The 18941-nt window shown below is 41.1% G+C and overlaps 1 protein-coding gene across 2 annotated transcripts; it reads right to left on the bottom strand.

Moving 5' to 3' along the window:
- Positions 1-5847: 5847 nt before the first annotated feature.
- On the bottom strand, positions 5848-17539 carry ap1ar (adaptor related protein complex 1 associated regulatory protein). Of its 2 annotated transcripts, XM_028009286.1 has the most exons (10): positions 17313-17538; positions 16535-16583; positions 16420-16446; positions 15385-15410; positions 15189-15285; positions 14888-14986; positions 11785-11846; positions 11167-11240; positions 10912-11034; positions 5848-9447 (listed from the first exon to the last, which is right to left on the bottom strand). In XM_028009286.1, the coding sequence occupies exons 1-10, from the start codon at positions 17381-17383 to the stop codon at positions 9176-9178; spliced, it is 900 nt and encodes a 299-aa protein (XP_027865087.1). In that variant the 5' UTR covers positions 17384-17538; the 3' UTR covers positions 5848-9175. The 2 variants fall into 2 exon arrangements, with proteins under 2 accessions (XP_027865087.1, XP_027865088.1); XM_028009287.1 differs by lacking the exon at positions 14888-14986 and having other exon boundaries at positions 17313-17539.
- Positions 17540-18941: the final 1402 nt, after the last annotated feature.

Genomic DNA, 18941 nt, shown 5'->3' with positions numbered 1-18941 from the left:
TCAGTAACGAGGGAAAGGAGGGGTCACACTTAATACTTTGTACTCACATGAAAACCCAAATAATTGTAATTTATTCAAATTTACTTGCAGTTTTTCTATGCGCATGAAAGGAGATTCGTGCATAAATAAGAAATAGATCCAAACTGAATAGAACAGAACTCTCAGAGCAATTTTAAATGTAATCCAAACTGTCATGAACTCCAGACTGGCGACCTGTCCGGGGTGTACCCCGCCTCTCGCCCGGAACGTAGCTGGAGATGGGTACCAGCAACCCTCCCGACCCCATTAGGGACAAGGGTGAACAGAAAATGGATGGATGGATGGATGTCATGAACTCAGATTTGAAGTTTTGAGATTTGCAATCTGTAAGACGTCAAGCACACTTGGGAGCCCCCTGCTGGTCTGGAGGCGTAGATGCCTCCATACGTTGTCCTTCACAATGTATGGTAATATTGAAAGGTAGATTTTTTTTTTGTTTTGCAACATCAAAACAGATTTGTAAAGAGAGAACGCATATACAAACTAAAAGGAACTGAAATTATTTAAATTATTTAGAATGGTGACAATGGAGAGATGCATTTCAATTAGCAGTGTCTGTTTATGGAACCAGGGGTCTCAAACTCCAGTCCTCGAGGGCCGCAGTCCTGCAACTTTTAGATGTGCCTCTGCTGCACCACACCTGAACAGAATAATTAGGTCATTAGCAAGGCTGGGAGAACTGATCTACACAAGCAGAAGGCAATTAAGCCATTTCATTCCAGTGTTTTGTACCTGTGGCACATCTAAAAACTGCAGGACTGCGGCCCTCGAGGCCTGGAGTTTGAGACTCCTGAAAATGATCTAAATCTCTTCCTGCTTTTAAAAGACACAGCACTGAGTCAGCAGATGTTTTGTTGTGTAATTTTGGTGTGTATGAAGTTAAGTTTGCAACAGTTTTCTGAGCTGAACAGCTAATTTTCGTTTTATGTGAATAGGGGCCAGATATTATGTTCATAGATAGATAGATAGATAGATAGATAGCATTTATTGTTATTGAACAGAATTCAACGAAATTTCCATTGCAGCTCCCGTGCAAAAGGTCAAATATATACAGTATAAATAAGCAAACACACAATAATAATAATAACAATATATACAACTAAATTAACTAAAGGAACTAAAGGCACTCAACCACACCAAAGAAGTAGCAGCAGGTCCAATTATGGCAAAGTACAGATAATGTGACAGTGCAAAGTGCAGAACAATATGGCTGTGTGGGGGTGGGGGATATGTATGTGTGACTGCGAGGTTATGATATGTGTGGGAGGGGGGGGCGGCAGGGAGTAATGGCTCTGACGGCTGTGGGGAAGAAACTGTTTTTCAGTCTATTTGTTGTAGTCCGTATATTCCTGTACCGCTTGCCTGATGGCAGCGGCACAAACAGTCTGTGGCCCGGGTGGCTGGAATCCATGGCTATGGATCCAGCTCTCTTCTTGACCCGGTCTGTGTAAATGGAGTCCAGGTCTGGGAGGGGGCATCCCACAATGCCTTGTGCTGTTCTCACCACCCGTGTCAGTTGTTTCCTCTCCAATGCTGTGCAGCTACCATACCACACAGTCATGTTGAGGCAGAGGATGCTCTCGATCATCGCCCTGTAAAAGTTCACGAGCAGCCGTGAGGAAAGTCCAGCCCGTCTCAGTTTCCTGAGGAAGAAGAGCCTTTGTTGTGCTTTCTTCACCAGGTGGGAGGTGTTTGTGTTCCAGGAGAGGTCAGACGTGATGTGGAGGCCCATGAACTTGATGTTGTCCACACGTTCCACCACTTCTCCATCTATGAGAAGGGGAGTGTGAGCCGACCTCCTGGACCTTCTGTAATCCACAATGACCTCCTTGGTCTTCCCTGTGTTCAGCACCAAGTTGTTGGCTGAACACCACTGAGTGAGCTGCAGAATCTCCTCTCTGTAGTGGGTCTCGTTGTTGTCTGAAATGAGACCCACTACTGTTGTGTCGTCCGCGTACTTCACGACTGTGTTGGTGGGGTGGATGGCCACGCAGTCGTGTGTAAACAGGGTGAAGAGAGCTGGGCTGAGCACACAGCCCTGCAGCGTGCCTGTGTTGAGGACCAGTGGGGACGATGTTGAGCCACTTATTCTCACCACCTGAGGCCTGTTGGTGAGGAAGTCTCTGATCCAGTGGCACAGTGAAGCGGGCAGCCCCACCTCGAGTAGCTTCAGCACCAGCTTGTCTGGGATGACGGTATTAAATGCTGAGCTGAAGTCTACAAATAGCATCCTGACGTAGGTGTTGGGATGCTGCAGATGGGTCAGGGCTGCGTGCAGAGTGATGGAGACAGCATCCTCTGTTGACCGGTTCGCTCTGTAGGCGAACTGAAGGCTGTCCAGGTTTGCGGGGATAAAGTCTCTGATGTACCTCAGAAGAATCCTCTCAAAGCACTTCATGATCACCGGGGTCAGAGCGACGGGCCGGTAATCGTTCAGGCTGGTGATGGACCTCTTCTTCGGTACAGGGATGATGGTGGAAGACTTGAGACACTCAGGAACCGTGGCGAGCTGCAGGGACAGATTGAAAATGTCCAGAAACACTCCTGCCAGCTGGTCGGCGCAGGTTTTCAGCGTCTGGCCTGACACCTTGTCCGGTCCTGGAGCTTTGTGGGTGTTGATCCTCCTCAGGGTGGACGTCACCTGATGCTTCTGTATACTTCATGCTCCTCCTTTTCTTACGTGATTTCTTTTAGTCGCTATCTGAACTATTCATATTTATCATTGAGTGAATGAAACAAAAAATAAAAGAAAAGAAAATAAATAAATCAAATGAAAATGGGGACAACCTGACCACTTGCCAACTCTCCTGTAAGAGTTTGGGAAACGGCACCGTTTACCTGGCTGATTATGTCTCTGCAAAACTCCAGAACATATTAAGATCATTTATGTGAACAGATATAATATTTATATTATATTATATCTAACTTATATATATCTATATGAGTTAGAGTGGCTACGTTATACAGCTGTGGCAATAATCCTTTTTCTTTTTTAAGCCAAAAATTCACATACAATTTTGCATCAAGACACATCTTCTTGAAAAATGACATCATGGTTCTCTGTAGGAGTTTTGTGCAGATTTAAGAGAGTTTTAATCCATTTTGCTTGGAAATTCAGATGAAGTGCCTTTAATAGTGAAGGTAGACATTGAAACCGTTGGGAGGAATCCTCTCGGGTGTCTGCAAAGCCTCGTTTGCCCTCTACTCTTGTCTTTCATTTGTTAAAACATTTGAATAATGGCTGTTGAGCGAGCAGTTTGCTCAAAGAAAGGATGGGCAGCTGCTTTTGCTATTTTCGATTAATCACACGGCCAATGAGAGCAGACGGGGCCTTTCAGGCAGAGATGGCAGCTCAGGCGAAGTGTCTCCACTATAAACGCTGCTGCAGTCCTGGAAAGAGGCAAGCGGTGTGTGTGTGTGTGTGTGTGTAACTCGGTAACTGGTCACCGAGAGACACGGTTCAAAGCATAAAACGATGTTCAAATATGTGCATAAATTACACAAATTCACAATCTCTTGCTCAAGTGTTCACACCGCTCGTAACAACCACAATTTGTAGTTTGCTGCCTTTGAATTTTATGTGATAGCTAGACAAAAGAGTGCATTTATTGTAAAGAATAAGAAAATTAGTCGGATTTTCAAAAATCTGGACAAAAGAAAATCTGAAAATTGAGTTTTCGATTTTTACTACTACTGTAGATACTAAAAGGTTGTTTTTTTCCCTCAGATTCTCAATTTAATTTAGTTCTAGACTTTGACTGAACCGTTCAAACACGTAAGTGTGCTTTGACATAAACTACTCAGTCCAGCTAAATAGGTTTTGCTTAAAACATAACCATCACTTAAAATTTGTCGATAAACATCTACTTCGGGAAATGTGTCATTTCTAAAGAACCCCGTGTTGTTTCTGTCCTCAGGTTTCAAAATAAAGAAAAACAAAAGAACTAACAGGAATTAAGACGGATTCGTTTCCTTCTGTGGGATGTCGAAATTTACGGAAGATAAAAAAAAACAACATGATCTGAAACAATATTTTGAATGTCATTCTGTCGTGTAAAATCAATTTATCACATGAATAGAACCCTTTTATTGGTCTAAAAGTTATTAGTTCCTCACCAATTGAAATTGTTTTTCAATTTATATTGAAAATGATACTTGAATTTAAAAAAAAATCATTTTTAGGCCACAGTTACTAAGAACCATTGTGGAAGGTCCAATGAGCCACAGGTGCAAACAAGAAAGTGAATCTGCTAAATAAATAAATAAAAATAAATAAACACTTTATGGTTGCAATGTGCAAAAGTTCAAAGGGTGCAGATACTTTTTCCAAGACACTTTTTTTTTTTATATTGCAGCCACTTCTGTTCCATATGGGAACCACATACAGCTGCATTATTAATAGATGCTCTAAGCATATACTTTACAAATTAAATTAAAGCTTTCTGGACAAAAATGTACACACACACACACACACACACACACACACACACACCTGTGTCCTCTAAATTACTGTATCGAATGTACTCTACAAACTGTGTCCTGCATTTAAATTCATAGTGACGCTTTTTCCGCAAGTCATTAACGACACGCAGCATATTAAGGTCAGCTCGTTGCTTTTACGTGGAATTGCTTTCCGCCGCACAAATCAGAGAACAAACGGTCAACTCGATATTCACTAACGACAAAGCAATTCCTGGTAGAAAATGTGCAACTAAGAGAAAGCACCGTGTGGAGCGACACTTTACAACCGGACCACTTCTGGAGGAATTTAGTGAGGAACGCTCGTCTATAGAAAGAGCGAGCCAATACAGAAGAGGTAGGAGTGTTGTTATTAGTGAGCTGCTCTGCCAAGCAGGAAAACCATCAGCAATCACCTTGGAAAGAGCAACTCCAACTATGTTTGATTCAAGGAAGGATTTTAAAGGATACTATTCAGGGCTGCAGGTAAAAATTGTCTTAGTAATCGATTAATCGATTAATTGGGTAAAAAGATTCAGCAGATTTCACATTTAAACACTTGAGATTATTTTATGCAATATTAGAAGTACATTAAAAGGTGCAAATAAACAATATTCTTTTATTCTTTTGAATAAGAAAATAAACATTTGACTACCGAAAATGTAATAACGCGACACTCCTGTAGCGAACGCCGGATGATTAGCAGCACAGGATTCATCTGCAGCTGAAAAATACTTCCAACATCAACATGTGAAAACCTCAGCCTGTTCTGATGATTAGTTTTGGATTAAATTTTTAGTAATTGGATGCAAAAAGTGCTTAATGGGGAGATATTTTTAAAACAGAATTTTAATCAGGTGAAGCTAAAGCTATGTCACTTGAGAATTTTCTTTCGCCAGAACATATTTACAGAGATTTTTTTTTTTTTATCTCAAATGTTTATGTTTTTGTTCAGCTTTGTTTTAATTAGTGCCCTGAATATGGCCTTTTTCAGAGCCTGTATGCTCCAGTCAACGATTAATCAGTGACTAAATTAGCTGGCGATTACTTCCTTCAATAATCGATTAATCGTTTCAGTTCTGCTATTATTCAACCGTTTCAAAGAGAGAATTAGCATTCAAAAGTGGGGAACGTTCAGGAAAGCATCTCGACTACTTACACTGAAAAGACACATTAGATGAAAACTCATTAAAACTCATTATTACATATAATTAAACTAAGATATGAACACAATAGGACGAAACATGAATGCTGACTCTGGAATAAAAAAGAAAATCTGTTAATAAGAACTTTCCTATGTCACTGCTTTGCAACAATACACCAAACAGAGTCAAACTATGGACACAAGCATTTAAAACTATGAATTTATTTTCTTCAACTCATCATGACAAGGAATGTTTAATTATACTTCTTTTTTTTTCACAATTTACAATAAGCCAACTTCAAACAACAATCACAACAAAACCTAAAATGTAATTATTAAATGGTTTAGTAAAGTACAACTGATTTAAAAAAAAAAAAAAAAAAAAAGGCTGAAAATGAACCTGTGTGTCTTCTACACATTCCCCGGGTCATTGTCTCCCCCCCACCAGTCGACATGAGGGTTGGTTTCAAGATCCTCTAAAACAAGCAAAGAAAGTGATCAGAGTGAAAACTAAACAAAACCTCTTGAGATAATATAAGAAACAGTTATGACCAGTTTTCTGACCAACTTGTTTACAACAGATTTTATACACACCAACAGTGTTACTGTAAGCCAGGGGTGCACTGAAGAACCGGACTCAGACTTCCTTAATTTTGGGTGACCGGCCGGTTGGGTCGGCCTGATATTTACGTGCGAGATTGACTTTTTCGCTTTATATTTAGCAACTTTCTAAATGAAAAAAAAAATTTTTTTTATTAAAAAAAATAAATAAATTGACATCTGCTTAAAATCGGCTTTTTAAAAGATCGACAATTGGCCAGAAAAACAACAACCTGGAATCGGTGCGCCTCTATTGACCACACGTCACAGGAATCGGATGAGTGGAAGTTTTAAGTCCCGTTTTGATGTTCACCACTCTAAAAAAAAAAAAATTTATTTGCCTTCCCACGTAGATTTTCTAATTCACTTTGGCATTTGATATTAATGAATTGCTCTTTGGATTTTTGACACCATCTTAAAAGAGGCTAGTTTTTAAGATTCCTGCTTTGCGTCAGATTTTTCAGGATATACTGCCGAACAACAAGGAAAACATTTAAGACGAACAGAATTTCATATTTGACGGTTCCAACATTCAGAGCACCGTCCTTCTGATGAGAGGTCGCAGTCAGCAGCAGAGCTTCCTCTTCGTGAAGAAGGCACGCACCGTCGGTACACCGTGTCTGATTGCAGCTGGCTAACATGCGCCACGCACGGATGCTGAACGCATCACAAAGGCTGCATACAGAGCGAGAAAAAAAAACAAACTAAAAATGTCTTTATGGAAATTGCTGACTGTTTTATTTAGTTTTTAGAGCTTTCAGACATCTGTAATGTTCTGCCTCCATGTTATGGAGAGCTGAATGTAACCTGGGCGTCGTCCTGTGATTTCTAGAGATGTATGCATGCAACTGCCAGGATTTCACACGGCACTGAAATCAAATAGTTTTGCACACAGGTTGCCCTGAAACACAAACATTTGTAGGTTAAATCATCTAAGAATCCTCGAGGCATACTCACTTTGAAAGTAGGTGTGGGCGTTTATCGTATCGCTTATAGTTTATCGTGATACATTTCCTATAAGAATTACAATAAATTCTAATTTATGAAGTTCAAAACCATCCGTATTGTTATTTTTTCGTTACTCTTTTCAACCAACGAATGCCAATACATTTGATAGTGTGACTAAACGCAGTTACTTGCATTATGTGGTAATCTTTGGGTATTGTAGCAGGAGCAGTCCAGTCAGTCAAGATATTTTAAAGAGCCTGGTAAAAATCTAAAAAGGACAAAAAACTTTCGCAGAGCTTCTACAGGGAATGTTTTCCGGTTTCACATCACTGCTCCCCAACAACAACAAACCTTCAAACGTTGGCTGTGCGCCTTGAAATCGATTGCACCGGTCAGCCTCATCCACCCAGTGAGAAAGGAAAGCACAGGCTGTAACTCTGCTCAGAGTTAGCAGGTTGGACCTCTGACATTTAGAGACAGAAGATCCTTTCTCCACCAAGTGTTTATGAAAGTGAAGTTACCAAACCGTTTCCCCAGTTCGTTCCATGGGTGAACCGATGTGAACCGGGCGAACTGCTTCCAAATGGGGGCTGAATGCAATTACTGTGTGCTGGGAGTATCGCAGCGAAACAGTCTACGTGAAAACAAGTGCGTTTTTTTTATTCTGAGAGTAGTTTTGTATTTTTTTTATGTACTTGGTCGGATGTAAAACACAGTCTTCCTTGTAGCGCAGCGATTTTACATCTGTTGATTCGACTCCACGGCGAAAGCAACAGACGTTCTGAAGACGCTGGCTGAAGCTGGTGACCGAGCGACGCGGTCCGCAGCCAAACGAGTCCCGCACCGACACGGGGCTGAAAAGCCGCGCAGAGAGGAAGAGGCCAAAACTCCCAAAGGCAACGTTAAAACCCAGATTACAGCTCCCAAAATGCACTCTGAAACAAATCGATCCGGTTTTCAATGTCCCAATGACTGGTGCGCTTTACAAAGCAGATAGTAAAGTCTGCGGGAAGAACATTCATGTGGAAATGCTGAAGCAAAGTCATCAGAGAAGACAAAAGTTAAGGCGCAATTGAGTTATTATCCTAAGCCTACTGCCAAATTAGTTACAAAAGGCTTAAGGACAACACAGTCAATATGTTGGCATGGCGACCAGTTCTGTCAGGAGGAATGGTGCCAGAATTCCAGTAAAACTATTGTGGGAATTATGTGGAAACGGCCACAAAAGGTTTGACCCGAGTCATACAGGTTAATAAAAGGCAAGTTTATTAAAAGCCAAGTAAAGTTATCTCTTAACCTTTTGACATTTTGGGGGAATTTTTTGTAAATAATTCTGGTATTCTGCACTAATTTAAATCCGGAAAGGTTTACTCTGACACTTTCAGTACGAATCTGATTTAAACTGTATTGCTAGAACAGAGACTGCAGTTTTTGTTTTACTGTACTGAACAAAATTGAGAGGGTAAAATTTTGACTTCTGGATATTCCCTTTGTATAAATAATAATAAAAAGAATTGCGTGACGCTCATCCGGACTCAGAGCTGCATTTGGTCATCAGACACGGAGATGTAAAAGTGACACTTTGTCTTTCTGTTGGCTAAACCAACACCTTGTTCTCCTACAGCATCCGTTTGGTTTTACAGTTACCGGTCATGTTAAAGTTTCCTGCCAACAATCTGATTTCAGTTCGGTCACTCAAGCACTGATCATCATCAAAACAAAAAAGAAAAAAAGAAAGCAGCACTTTCTGAACATTTAAAACGGTAAAAGGAAGGACAGTCACAATGCTCAATGGTCAGATATTGTAGCAGATGAAGGCACTGAAAACACGTTTGAGGAAAAAAAAAAAAAATCGTCTTTAGACTCTGCTATGTTGGATCCATTACCAAATTTCTCCAGCATCAGAGATCCTTTACGGATTACGACGAAGTGACATTTCGGATTCATGAGGCAAAAAGCTGGTGAGGTCTCCTTTGGTGCCGGACACTATCTGTCCTGGTTCTCCGCCCTGAGGCCAGAGTCCGAGGCGTCCTCTGAGGGGGTGTCCAGGACGGGGTTGACGAACCCTTCGAATTCGGCGCCGCCACCGTCCTCGGGGTGAGTACTCATAAAATCGTTCTCCCACTCCAGAGCGTTCGAGTCCTCGGAGGCCGAGGTGGGCCCACTGGTCACCTGTTTGCTGCCGGGCCGCAGGGCCGCCCGCAAGATGTCCTCCTCGGTCCGAGACCGCTCCCAGGCCGGCAGGGCTCGGTTGATTCCTGTGGAGGAAAGACGACGTCTTTAACTCCAACATCTACAAGTCCTTATTATTATTACTTTGAAGGGTTTCTGCAGGTTTCACCAACTCAAATTTAAGAGTTTTTAAGACCTTAATTATTAGAATTTAAGACTTATATCTCCACAGAAATGTATTGTCGCCATTCAGCCGAATGGCGACAAATATGCCGTTATCTAGGACAGACGCAAAAAAAAAGCTCTCTAGCTAGCTAGCAAGGACATATCAGCAGCTAGTTAGCGGTAGCCTCTACCGTCTCCAGTCTGCTTTTTTTTTTTACCCCTCCAGGGGGTCTTTTGTGGGCTCTAGTGTCCCTTATATGACAGTAGGCTGACAGGAAACTGGGAAGGAGAGGGGGGAAGACATGCGGCAAATATCGTCGGGTCCGGGAGTCGAACCCGCGATGGCCGCGTCAAGGACCGAAGGCCTCCAAATACGGGTCGCGCTAACCGCTACGCCACCACAGCACGCCCGCGACTCAAACTTTTGCCCGACAGAAAACTCCCACGAGAAAATAAATGAATAATACACAATATGCAAGACTAAATAATCATGTCAAGACAATATTTAAGAACTTTGATTAACATCAAAGTTAATCAAAGTAGGTCCTAAAATACATGTCCTTTTTTGTCAAAAGATGTTTAGGCAAAAAGAAAAAAAAAGATTATTATTTTAAGAAGGTGATACTAAAGGCCAGTTTACTTTTTTAAAATGTCATTTCAGACTTTTTAAGGCCTTAACTTAAGATTCATAAAATTAAGATGTTTTAAGGATGCACGGACACCCTGCTTTAGAAATTACTTAGTGGCTTGAGGTTTTCACATCGCGTTGTGTCGCAAAATCACAAATTAGGGCTACGTCGGTTGCAATTCTCTGGCCTGACCTGTCGATTTTGATTTTGGCCGACACAAATAGCTTTGTCTGAGAAGTTGCTAAGTAAAGCAACAAAGTTTACTAAGTTGGCAACAACAGGGTGATGGTTGTTAATTGAGAATGTGTAGACTTGACCTGATGGGCGGGTCCGTCTGTCAGCCTCCTCTATCGGCAGAGCAAAAGGCGACAGTGGCTGATTTGCAGACGTTTGCGGAGAGAGATTAGATCAGTTTGCAGAGAGATTATACGCACCACCTCAGGGGTTTTCAATGCACAATCAGCTGTTGGATACAGAAAATGCTGAACAAAAAATGTACATTCTGCCGTATTTTGGCACCACCCCAGGTCAGCACCGCCATACGCCAATTTTTGAGCAGCCGTCTTTGACAAATTTTTGGTGCGCTCCTACCACAAATGTTAATGTAGGCAATTAGATGTTTATCAGATACCTAAAATCAGACACATTTATCTTGGTAATTAGCAAACTTTCACAGCAAATAGAGACCCCATTTTAAGGTACCAGTGATAAAACAGCAGATTAAGTGAAACAAAACACTAAAAGTTGACCGGTTACCTTCCTCATCCTCCCACTCTAAATCGAGCGATGTCCCGTCGTCGTTGGTGGAGCGGGTCTTAGTGGTGAAATCCCAGCTGTACTCCGTGTTGGGCGTCACTGTGTTCGCTTCAGAGGGATGTCCTGCAAACACACAGGCGGTAGCTACGCTGCGCAACGGCACATTTCTCTTCTAAAAAAAAAAATCAAAGCTCTAAACTGGCTCCAAGTTTTAGCACAGCATAGGTTTGAATCGAGCAAAACCCTGTCACTCACTGTTGCTCCTGAAAGCATCCGACTGGGCTTTCACGTTCTGGAGGTAGACGTCAAAATCCTCCCCAGAGGTTTGTCTGTAAAAAAAAAAGCCGGGCGGACAATCACTATAACAGGAGTTTCAAGAGGGCACAGAAGCGAAAAAAAACTAAACAAAAAAACACATACACATGCTCCTAAATAAAAATCTGCTAAGGCTTTTCCCTAAACCTCGTACTTGCAGAGCTGAAACTAAATATGGACAGCTGAGTTTGTCAGTTTTTAAGTCCAAACAGTTCTAGTTACAATCTGCTTATTAGTCGAGTTTCAGCAATTTATTGCTTTTTTCTTGTCTCACTCACTCTCTTTTTAGCATTTTGAAGGTCTACTTAGAACTCTCTTAAGACCCAACAGTGCAAAATGTTAATTTTTGCCAATTTCCAACCGGCATTAAAATATGATCAGGAGCGTACTTGGAAAAAGTTGTGAAATTAATCACAAAAACAAAACAGTTTTTTAAGAGACGAGTCTGGACAGCAAGTGATACGGATAATTGCCTCTTCTATGTCAGTTTCACCCTGGGAACCTTTTCAGAACCTTACGATGTCATTTGTGCCGCCAACAGAACTTCGGGCAACTCACTTTCTCTGCTGCGTTTCGCCACCCGAGCCGCCTGCTTTCCCCCGCGTCCTCTGAGCGTACAGCTGAAGATACAAAACAAGACAAATGTCTCGCCGTTAGCAAAACAGAGAGGCGGGGTTTACATGAAAACGTTTCAGAATGTCGGTCTCATGTAGACGGATGCGTCCCCGACACCAGAGAAGCCACGGGATGGAGAATAAAAAGCAAACAAGCTTACACGTTCTTTAAGTAAGCTGAAAACCTTTAGACCGTAAAAGTAAGGAAGACAAATAACAAGGATAGGACATTTTCTGCTTCTGCACCACTAAGCTCGACTTCATGAAGGTTTGCGCAAATCTGGCAAGCGCAGTTCCTAAAATAAGTCCAAGGTTTCCTGCTTACACTAATCAATAAAGCCCATTTCCGCAGCGTTAAAGACGGTTTCAGGAAGTGGTCTGTACATATTTTTTGAAGTAATTATTCATATTTCATTTTGGGGAACCCTCAGGGTCCTGGAGACTCTATTCTCAGGTTTTATTTGCTCCCCGTTGGGGGACATTCAGTCAACTTTTAGGGACATCCATAATCACTGCTATGCAGATGATATTCAGCTGTACACCTCGATTCGCCAATATCCGTTAAGCTGCACAGACTCTGTTAAACAGTAGATAGCTGATAGGTCTCTTCAACTAAATAAAAGACAGAACTGAAATGATTATCTTTGTACCAGAAAAATGGATCTCTGAGATAAAGGAGACACTCGGACCTTTTGGTTCTCTGGCAAAATCTCTCCAATAGGAACCTTGGCATAACCTTTGCTTCTGGTTTTACTTTGGATCCTCAAATGACGTCTTTGGTTCGTTCTTGCTTTAAATCGTCTACCAACTCGTACTTTTGCTACATCACAACTAAATTATTGCAAAGTACTTTAAACATCAAACGGCTCCAAGTTGTTCAAAATGGTGTTGTGACAAAATCCTACAAGTTTTCACCCGTGACTCTAGCGTTGGTGTGACTACAGTGGCTTCCGATTTATTTTAGAGTGCAGTTTAATATTCCTCAACTGACTCGAAGAGCTTCTCATGGAGAGTCACAAAGGTAGAGGGGTTTTTGCCTGGCAGGCCCCTGAGGTCCTGTGATCAGGAACCTGCTGATGGTTTTCCATATAAGACAAAGGCAAACAAAAACACAGCATTGTGTTCAGTGGCACCGAGACTCTGGAACCCTCTTCCCTTTGGTTTGAGATCAGTGGACCCTCTGGACTATTACAAATAAATTTTTAAATCAGCATTTTCTTAATTTCTCTTATGCTTCAAAGTATTGCCGAGCACTTTGTGATTTGACACCTTGAAATGTATATGAAGTTTTACTTACTTAAGGTACAGCAAGTTTATTTGTGTGGCACATTTTCAGCAACAGGAGCAGCTGAAGCTGTTGGGAGATTTTAGGCAAACTGTGCCGTGAGTTTCTCTAGATCTCGTTGCAACATCAGTCATTTAATCTTTGCAGCATGTTTCGGCTGATAAAAGTTTGACTTTGTAACTGTCTTTATGTGACTCTGAAGGTTCAGGTTTGAGTCCATCCCCACACCACACCTGATTTAGAGTCTGTTCAGTGATTTCTAGCCGTGCGTCGACTTCTTGGCCGCTCCTCTTTAGGTCCCCAAAAAAATCAATTACTCCAGTTTGGTTTCTGTTCAGCTGAAGAGAGTTACCCACGCTTTGATTTGTCCCTTGAATGGGTTCGTGTTCACCTGGTGACGCCGTAATGTAGAGCTACATATCGTCTGCGTAGTAAAACTAATCTTATTCATTGTTATAACCTGTAGATATTAAAAGGGAGAGGCACCAGGAACTGAACCCTGGGGAACCCCACATGTGACTGATGAAAAGTTACCTACTGACATAAAGAAGTCCCTGTTGTTTAGGTAAGACTCGAACCAGAGACCCAGCTCTCTAGTCACTTGTGTAATGTATCATGGTCAACAGATACATTATGACCAACAGTGTCGAATGATGAACTCAGTACAAATAAAACAATCTGAACTCTAAAAGACAACGCTCTGCTTGTCGAAGGATATCTGGATCATTACTTACAACAAATTGACTCTATAATAATACTGTAAACCCCAGTAGATCACATTTGTAGCCCTGAATTCAATATTTTTGTCCAACAACTGCAAGGTCTTGAAGATGCACTGCAAAAACACAAAATTTTGCCAAGTATTTATTTTCTAGTTTCCAGTTCAAATATCTTAGTACACTTGAAATAATAAAAAACAATTATAAGTAACTTTTCAGAATGATAAAGATGTTTGTTTTAAGTCAATAATTTATTAATACTGATTTTAAAAAAAAAGAAGTACTAGCTTCACTGGCATATTATTTCAGTAATAACATATTTTCCCAGGTGTTGCAGGTGAAATAATCTGCCACTGGATCTACCACGTTTTCATCAATATTAAGAAATTATTGACTCATATGTTGATAATAAGTTACTTTAAATTAGTGATGTCTTATTTAAAGTGTACTAAGATATTTGAACTGGAACCTAGACAAAAAAAAAAAAAAAACACTTGGTAAGATTTTGTGTTTTTCCAGTGTATGAAAGCAGCCCCAGCCCCATGATGCTCCTCCCTCCGCCATGCTTCTCCATTCGGTCTGATTTTACTGTGAGTTTTCACTTTATTTAGCCTTAAATGACAAAAATAGCTGTAAATGTTTTCAAAAATGATGCATATTTAGGACATCATTTCTTTTAAAAAGGTCTGCGAATGTAACTCTAAAAATGGTGAATCAGACCTTCCCATTTAGACAGAACTTGTCACCAAGTGTTACTTTAACAGCAGGCAAGAATCATTTGCCTATGTATAACCAACTATTTGAATAGAACTGCACTGTAACCACGCAGATGAAATATTCATTGCTCCAACATAATAAACAGGCTGATGAGGACAAAAGAAAAAAAAACACGCACACAGCTAAAACGAGAAAGAAAAAACAACACACAAACGAGAAGGAAAAGGAGGAGTTTAAAAACCAGGACGGCCCACCTAGAGGGACACCGGGTCAGAGGAGACGCAGTAAGGTAAACTAGCAGAAGGGAGCGCTCAGTGCCGCCTCACCTCCTTCATTTTTCGTTCACGAGCCACCCTGGCGGCCTCGCGCTGGGCGGCATTTCTAGCCTCCTCTTCTAGCCTTAACTTCTCCTCCTGTGCCTCTAACTGAGCAGGAATAAACAAAATTAAACAAACACAAAACAGAAAGTTAACAAAACAGAAAACAAAGCAATGCTGCAAATAAAAAATAATGATATACATAAAAAAAAAAAAGAGCCAAAAACAAAGACTAAAAGCACATACACACACACAAAAAATAAAGGGAGCTGGAACTCTCAAGAAATAAAACACAAACATCACGTCTCACCTCAACTCGCAGCTTTTGGTCGATGAGGAGTTGTGTGTCGGAGATAGCAGCGTAGCGGTGCTCTCTGAGGTGACTGAGCTCATCTTCACTGATGGGCCTGAAAGCAAAGCGGTACGGAAACAAAACGACGTCGCTGTTTGAATATTGGTGAGTTTTATTTATTTATTTTTTTTCAGATTCGGACCCGATTGCTTACCTCGGACAGGGCTTTGGGCTCTCAGCCTGCAACGCAGACAAACAGTGTCAGTGTTTTTAGTCACTTTGAAAACTCTGGGGTAAAAAAATGGATCCCTGTTATTTTTTTTTTATTCATCATGAAATGAGAATAACCATCAGGATAATGACGACCGATGACAATGTGAAAGTAAAAGTCCCCTCAGACTGCCTGCATGGAAAATGCTAAGTTGTGTATATTTATCAATATATTATTATTTGTATGTTTATTCTAGATTTGTTCTCTCCTTCTTTCTTCCCTCTACCATATTATTCTACCAGTAATATCTCTGTGTGTGTTTTAGTTTTCAGGTATTTTTTTCAGTGAACTCCAAGCAATGACATCTCATTGCCAATTTTTAAATAATTTATTCAACTTAGGCACTATGTTGTAATGACATTACTTCCTAATTAGCAAAATTGTGAATAAAAAAACAACAAATTAACATATTTTATTGTAATTTTATGTCAGACATAATATATATATATTATAAAGTAAAATGTTTTTTTTAGAAATAAAATATAAAAACTGTGGCATGCATTTGTTTTAAGCCACCCTAATAAATTCCAACCAACTGGGTTCAGAAGTCGGACATCTGACCTTCACAGAAGAAAACCCACAACTGAAAGAAAGTCATGAGAGTCTCCACAAGAACTTTACATAAAAATCACAAAAATTACGGACAACCCTGCGCGTCCTTCTTTCCCCGAGACTGTCATAAAAACCCAGAGTGTATTCAGTCGGAGGCCTCTTCCAATTCGCTACAGGAGATCGCAGCCATCACCATCTACAGTAACTCTCGGAAGAGTCTTGAATAATTTGAGTCACAACAGCATATCATTTCGTTTTGGGATCGATAAAGTATTTTTGATTTTGAACTGAATTGACTTTGTGTTTGTTTATCATAAATTCCACAATTAAACGTTTGTGGTTGGGAGGTGAAAAATGTGAAGGGACGTTGAATACTTTTGTGAGACTGAGAATTTTAAACAAAAAAAAAACAGAAATCTGACTTACCTCGTCACTTTCTACCAGATTTTCAAACTGGAAAAACGGAAGAAAGAAAAATAAAGACAATAAAAGTAAACTTGGGTTGAATATTCACAAAATTAATCAAGTCCATAAGTCATACCTCTATTGTGTAATGCTCTCCGGTAGTAGAACTTCGGAAGTACTTTGACCTGAAACATATTTAGAGGAAACAGAGAATATATCATGCTTTGATAAAGCTATGGCAAACAGATTTGCAACACAAGTCAGTTATTTTGCTCTTTTGAAACTTTCATTAAATGACTGTCTAATCATACCTACAGGTAGAGGCTTGCAAAAGAAACAATAATATGACATAAAACTACAATTATATAAGCTCTACAATGAAGCAGAAGGGCAAATGAGTAGGAGGGAAGCTGTGTAGAAGGCGACATGGGGCTAAAACATCAATTATTTACCCTCAGTTTGGTGACAGAGCAGCCTGAACGCAACACAAGGGACAGCCAAGCGATAGTTAGGGCGTTGAAGACGAGATGAAAGCGCAAAAAAACATGTAAAAGTTCAGAATTGCTTTGGGAAAGGGAACGTGTTCGAATACATTCTAGACTAGCGTGAATGTATTTGTGACTAAGCTGTCAGCAATACGGTGGGGTGGGGTCTGCATTCCCCCTGAGACCGACCGACCGGCTGGCTGCAGGTTAAACCCCAAACAAACAGCAGCGCACAAACTATGTTTAACCGAGTCCTACTTCCGGTAGTGACGCAGAACAGAGCAGCACTGAAGCCGTCCTCCACATTCTGCAGTGTCACTTACCGCTTAAAAACCTTGGCTGCGTTATCAGGAACCGGATACACTGGGTCAGGGGATGCTGCCAGGCTAGTTAGCTCGGCTAGCAGACTACTAGCCTGACTTTACCTACCCGCCTCCTCTCTGGATCCTGTTGGCTTCCCTCCTGAAGAGCCCCACGCAGTAAGTCCAGCAGTTACCCATCTCATTGTCAGGAATGGCCGGAGTCTGGGGGTCCGGCTAGCGCTCTCCTGGAAGCTGCTGGTGCATCACAGCAGGCGGCGACATCATCATCATCATGTCCAGTCCTCTGATCCAACCACTTCCTTATCCTCCTTCCTCTCTGGCTGCTAACTCACCATGCAGGGAGGAAACACCACCACCTGCTGTTTCACCTAGTAAAAAAAAACAACCAAAAACCCAACAAGTTAAGGGACCCAGATTCTTTACATTTTCTACCCAGTTACCAGGGGTGGAACTACACACTTTCTGAGGTGTATGTGAACACATCATCTCCCCCACCGCCCCGCTCCTGGCCCAGGTTTAATATGTCCATACAGCTCTCCTTTCTTCATGCACTTATAAAATACAGTAATTCTGTTATGGAGCAGAATTTCAACTGGGCCAATCAGAAAACAGGTGGAGAAGTTGTAGTTTCAGCAGTGTGTGTTGCCCACGTTCCCATGGTTCAGCTCTGCACTTCTCCCTTTGAAATGGGGAGGATGGTTGTTGACAGCACTGGCAGTTTGCGGTAAGCTTCATAGCCTCCACAAGGTTTGCCTAGATGTTGGGTAGAGTTTAAAGCTTCAGAGTCCACACCTCCAGAGAAACGATATTGAGAAACGTTATTGGGAGTTATCATTTCTCAATAGCCAAGAGTTTACCTAGCAATTGGTGTTACTAATAAAAAAAGAACCAACACAAAAGTAGCAACCCCAGTCATCACTGATTGTGTGAACTCTGCACATACTTCATGCAACCTGGATCCTGCACCTCTCTTCTCTTGCTCAAGTCTCTGGGACTTTGACTTTTAAATGAAATGCAAACTTTAATTTAAAGGAAGATTTGGGACCACGGAGTAACGGCCTAAACCGCAGGTAAGAAATATCCCTGATGTTGGAGGTAGGGATATGAACTTGCAGCAATGCTGCACAGCATAAAACACTGCATTTCTGGTATTCTGGGCCCTTTTTTATCTCTTGGAACTCATTCAATTTGTTTACTAAAAATCAAATTTTACTGCTGATGTATAACAAAAGGTATAGTTTAAATTTCCTCCTCTCTGCTCCTGCTCTACATTCATGATGCCTCCTTTTCAACTCTGACTGAAGACACTCTGTCTTCCCAAGACAGGTCCCTTCTTATAGACGGCTTCACTGTTGCATCTCCAGTCTGTTGTCCAAATCCTTGGGGGGAAAAAAATCATTGTTGCTATAGTAACGCATCACAATAACTTTTCAAATGTAAAAACATATGAACAAAAATCTTTCCAGCTCCTCACCATCCAAAAGCAGAAGGAATGAGTTTCCAAAAAGCTGTGAGTCTGATGGATGTGGATCAGCTGGGTGAGAGAACCGAGCCTAAACACTGAGAAACATCAGAGAGAACACAGAACAGAACCAAACCCAAAAGAATCCAGGAAATGGCTGCCCTGTTTGACTGTTGCCCAGCAACAGGTTTAAGGTGATTAAACCTGTGGCTTATAAACGCCAGGTAGCAAAAAATAACCAAATAAGCAACCAAACAAAAAAAACTAAGCATT

This window comes from Xiphophorus couchianus, chromosome 23 (assembly GCF_001444195.1).
Source record: "Xiphophorus couchianus chromosome 23, X_couchianus-1.0, whole genome shotgun sequence".
Taxonomy (NCBI): domain Eukaryota; kingdom Metazoa; phylum Chordata; class Actinopteri; order Cyprinodontiformes; family Poeciliidae; genus Xiphophorus; species Xiphophorus couchianus.
This window is presented reverse-complemented; position numbering and strand designations above follow the sequence as displayed.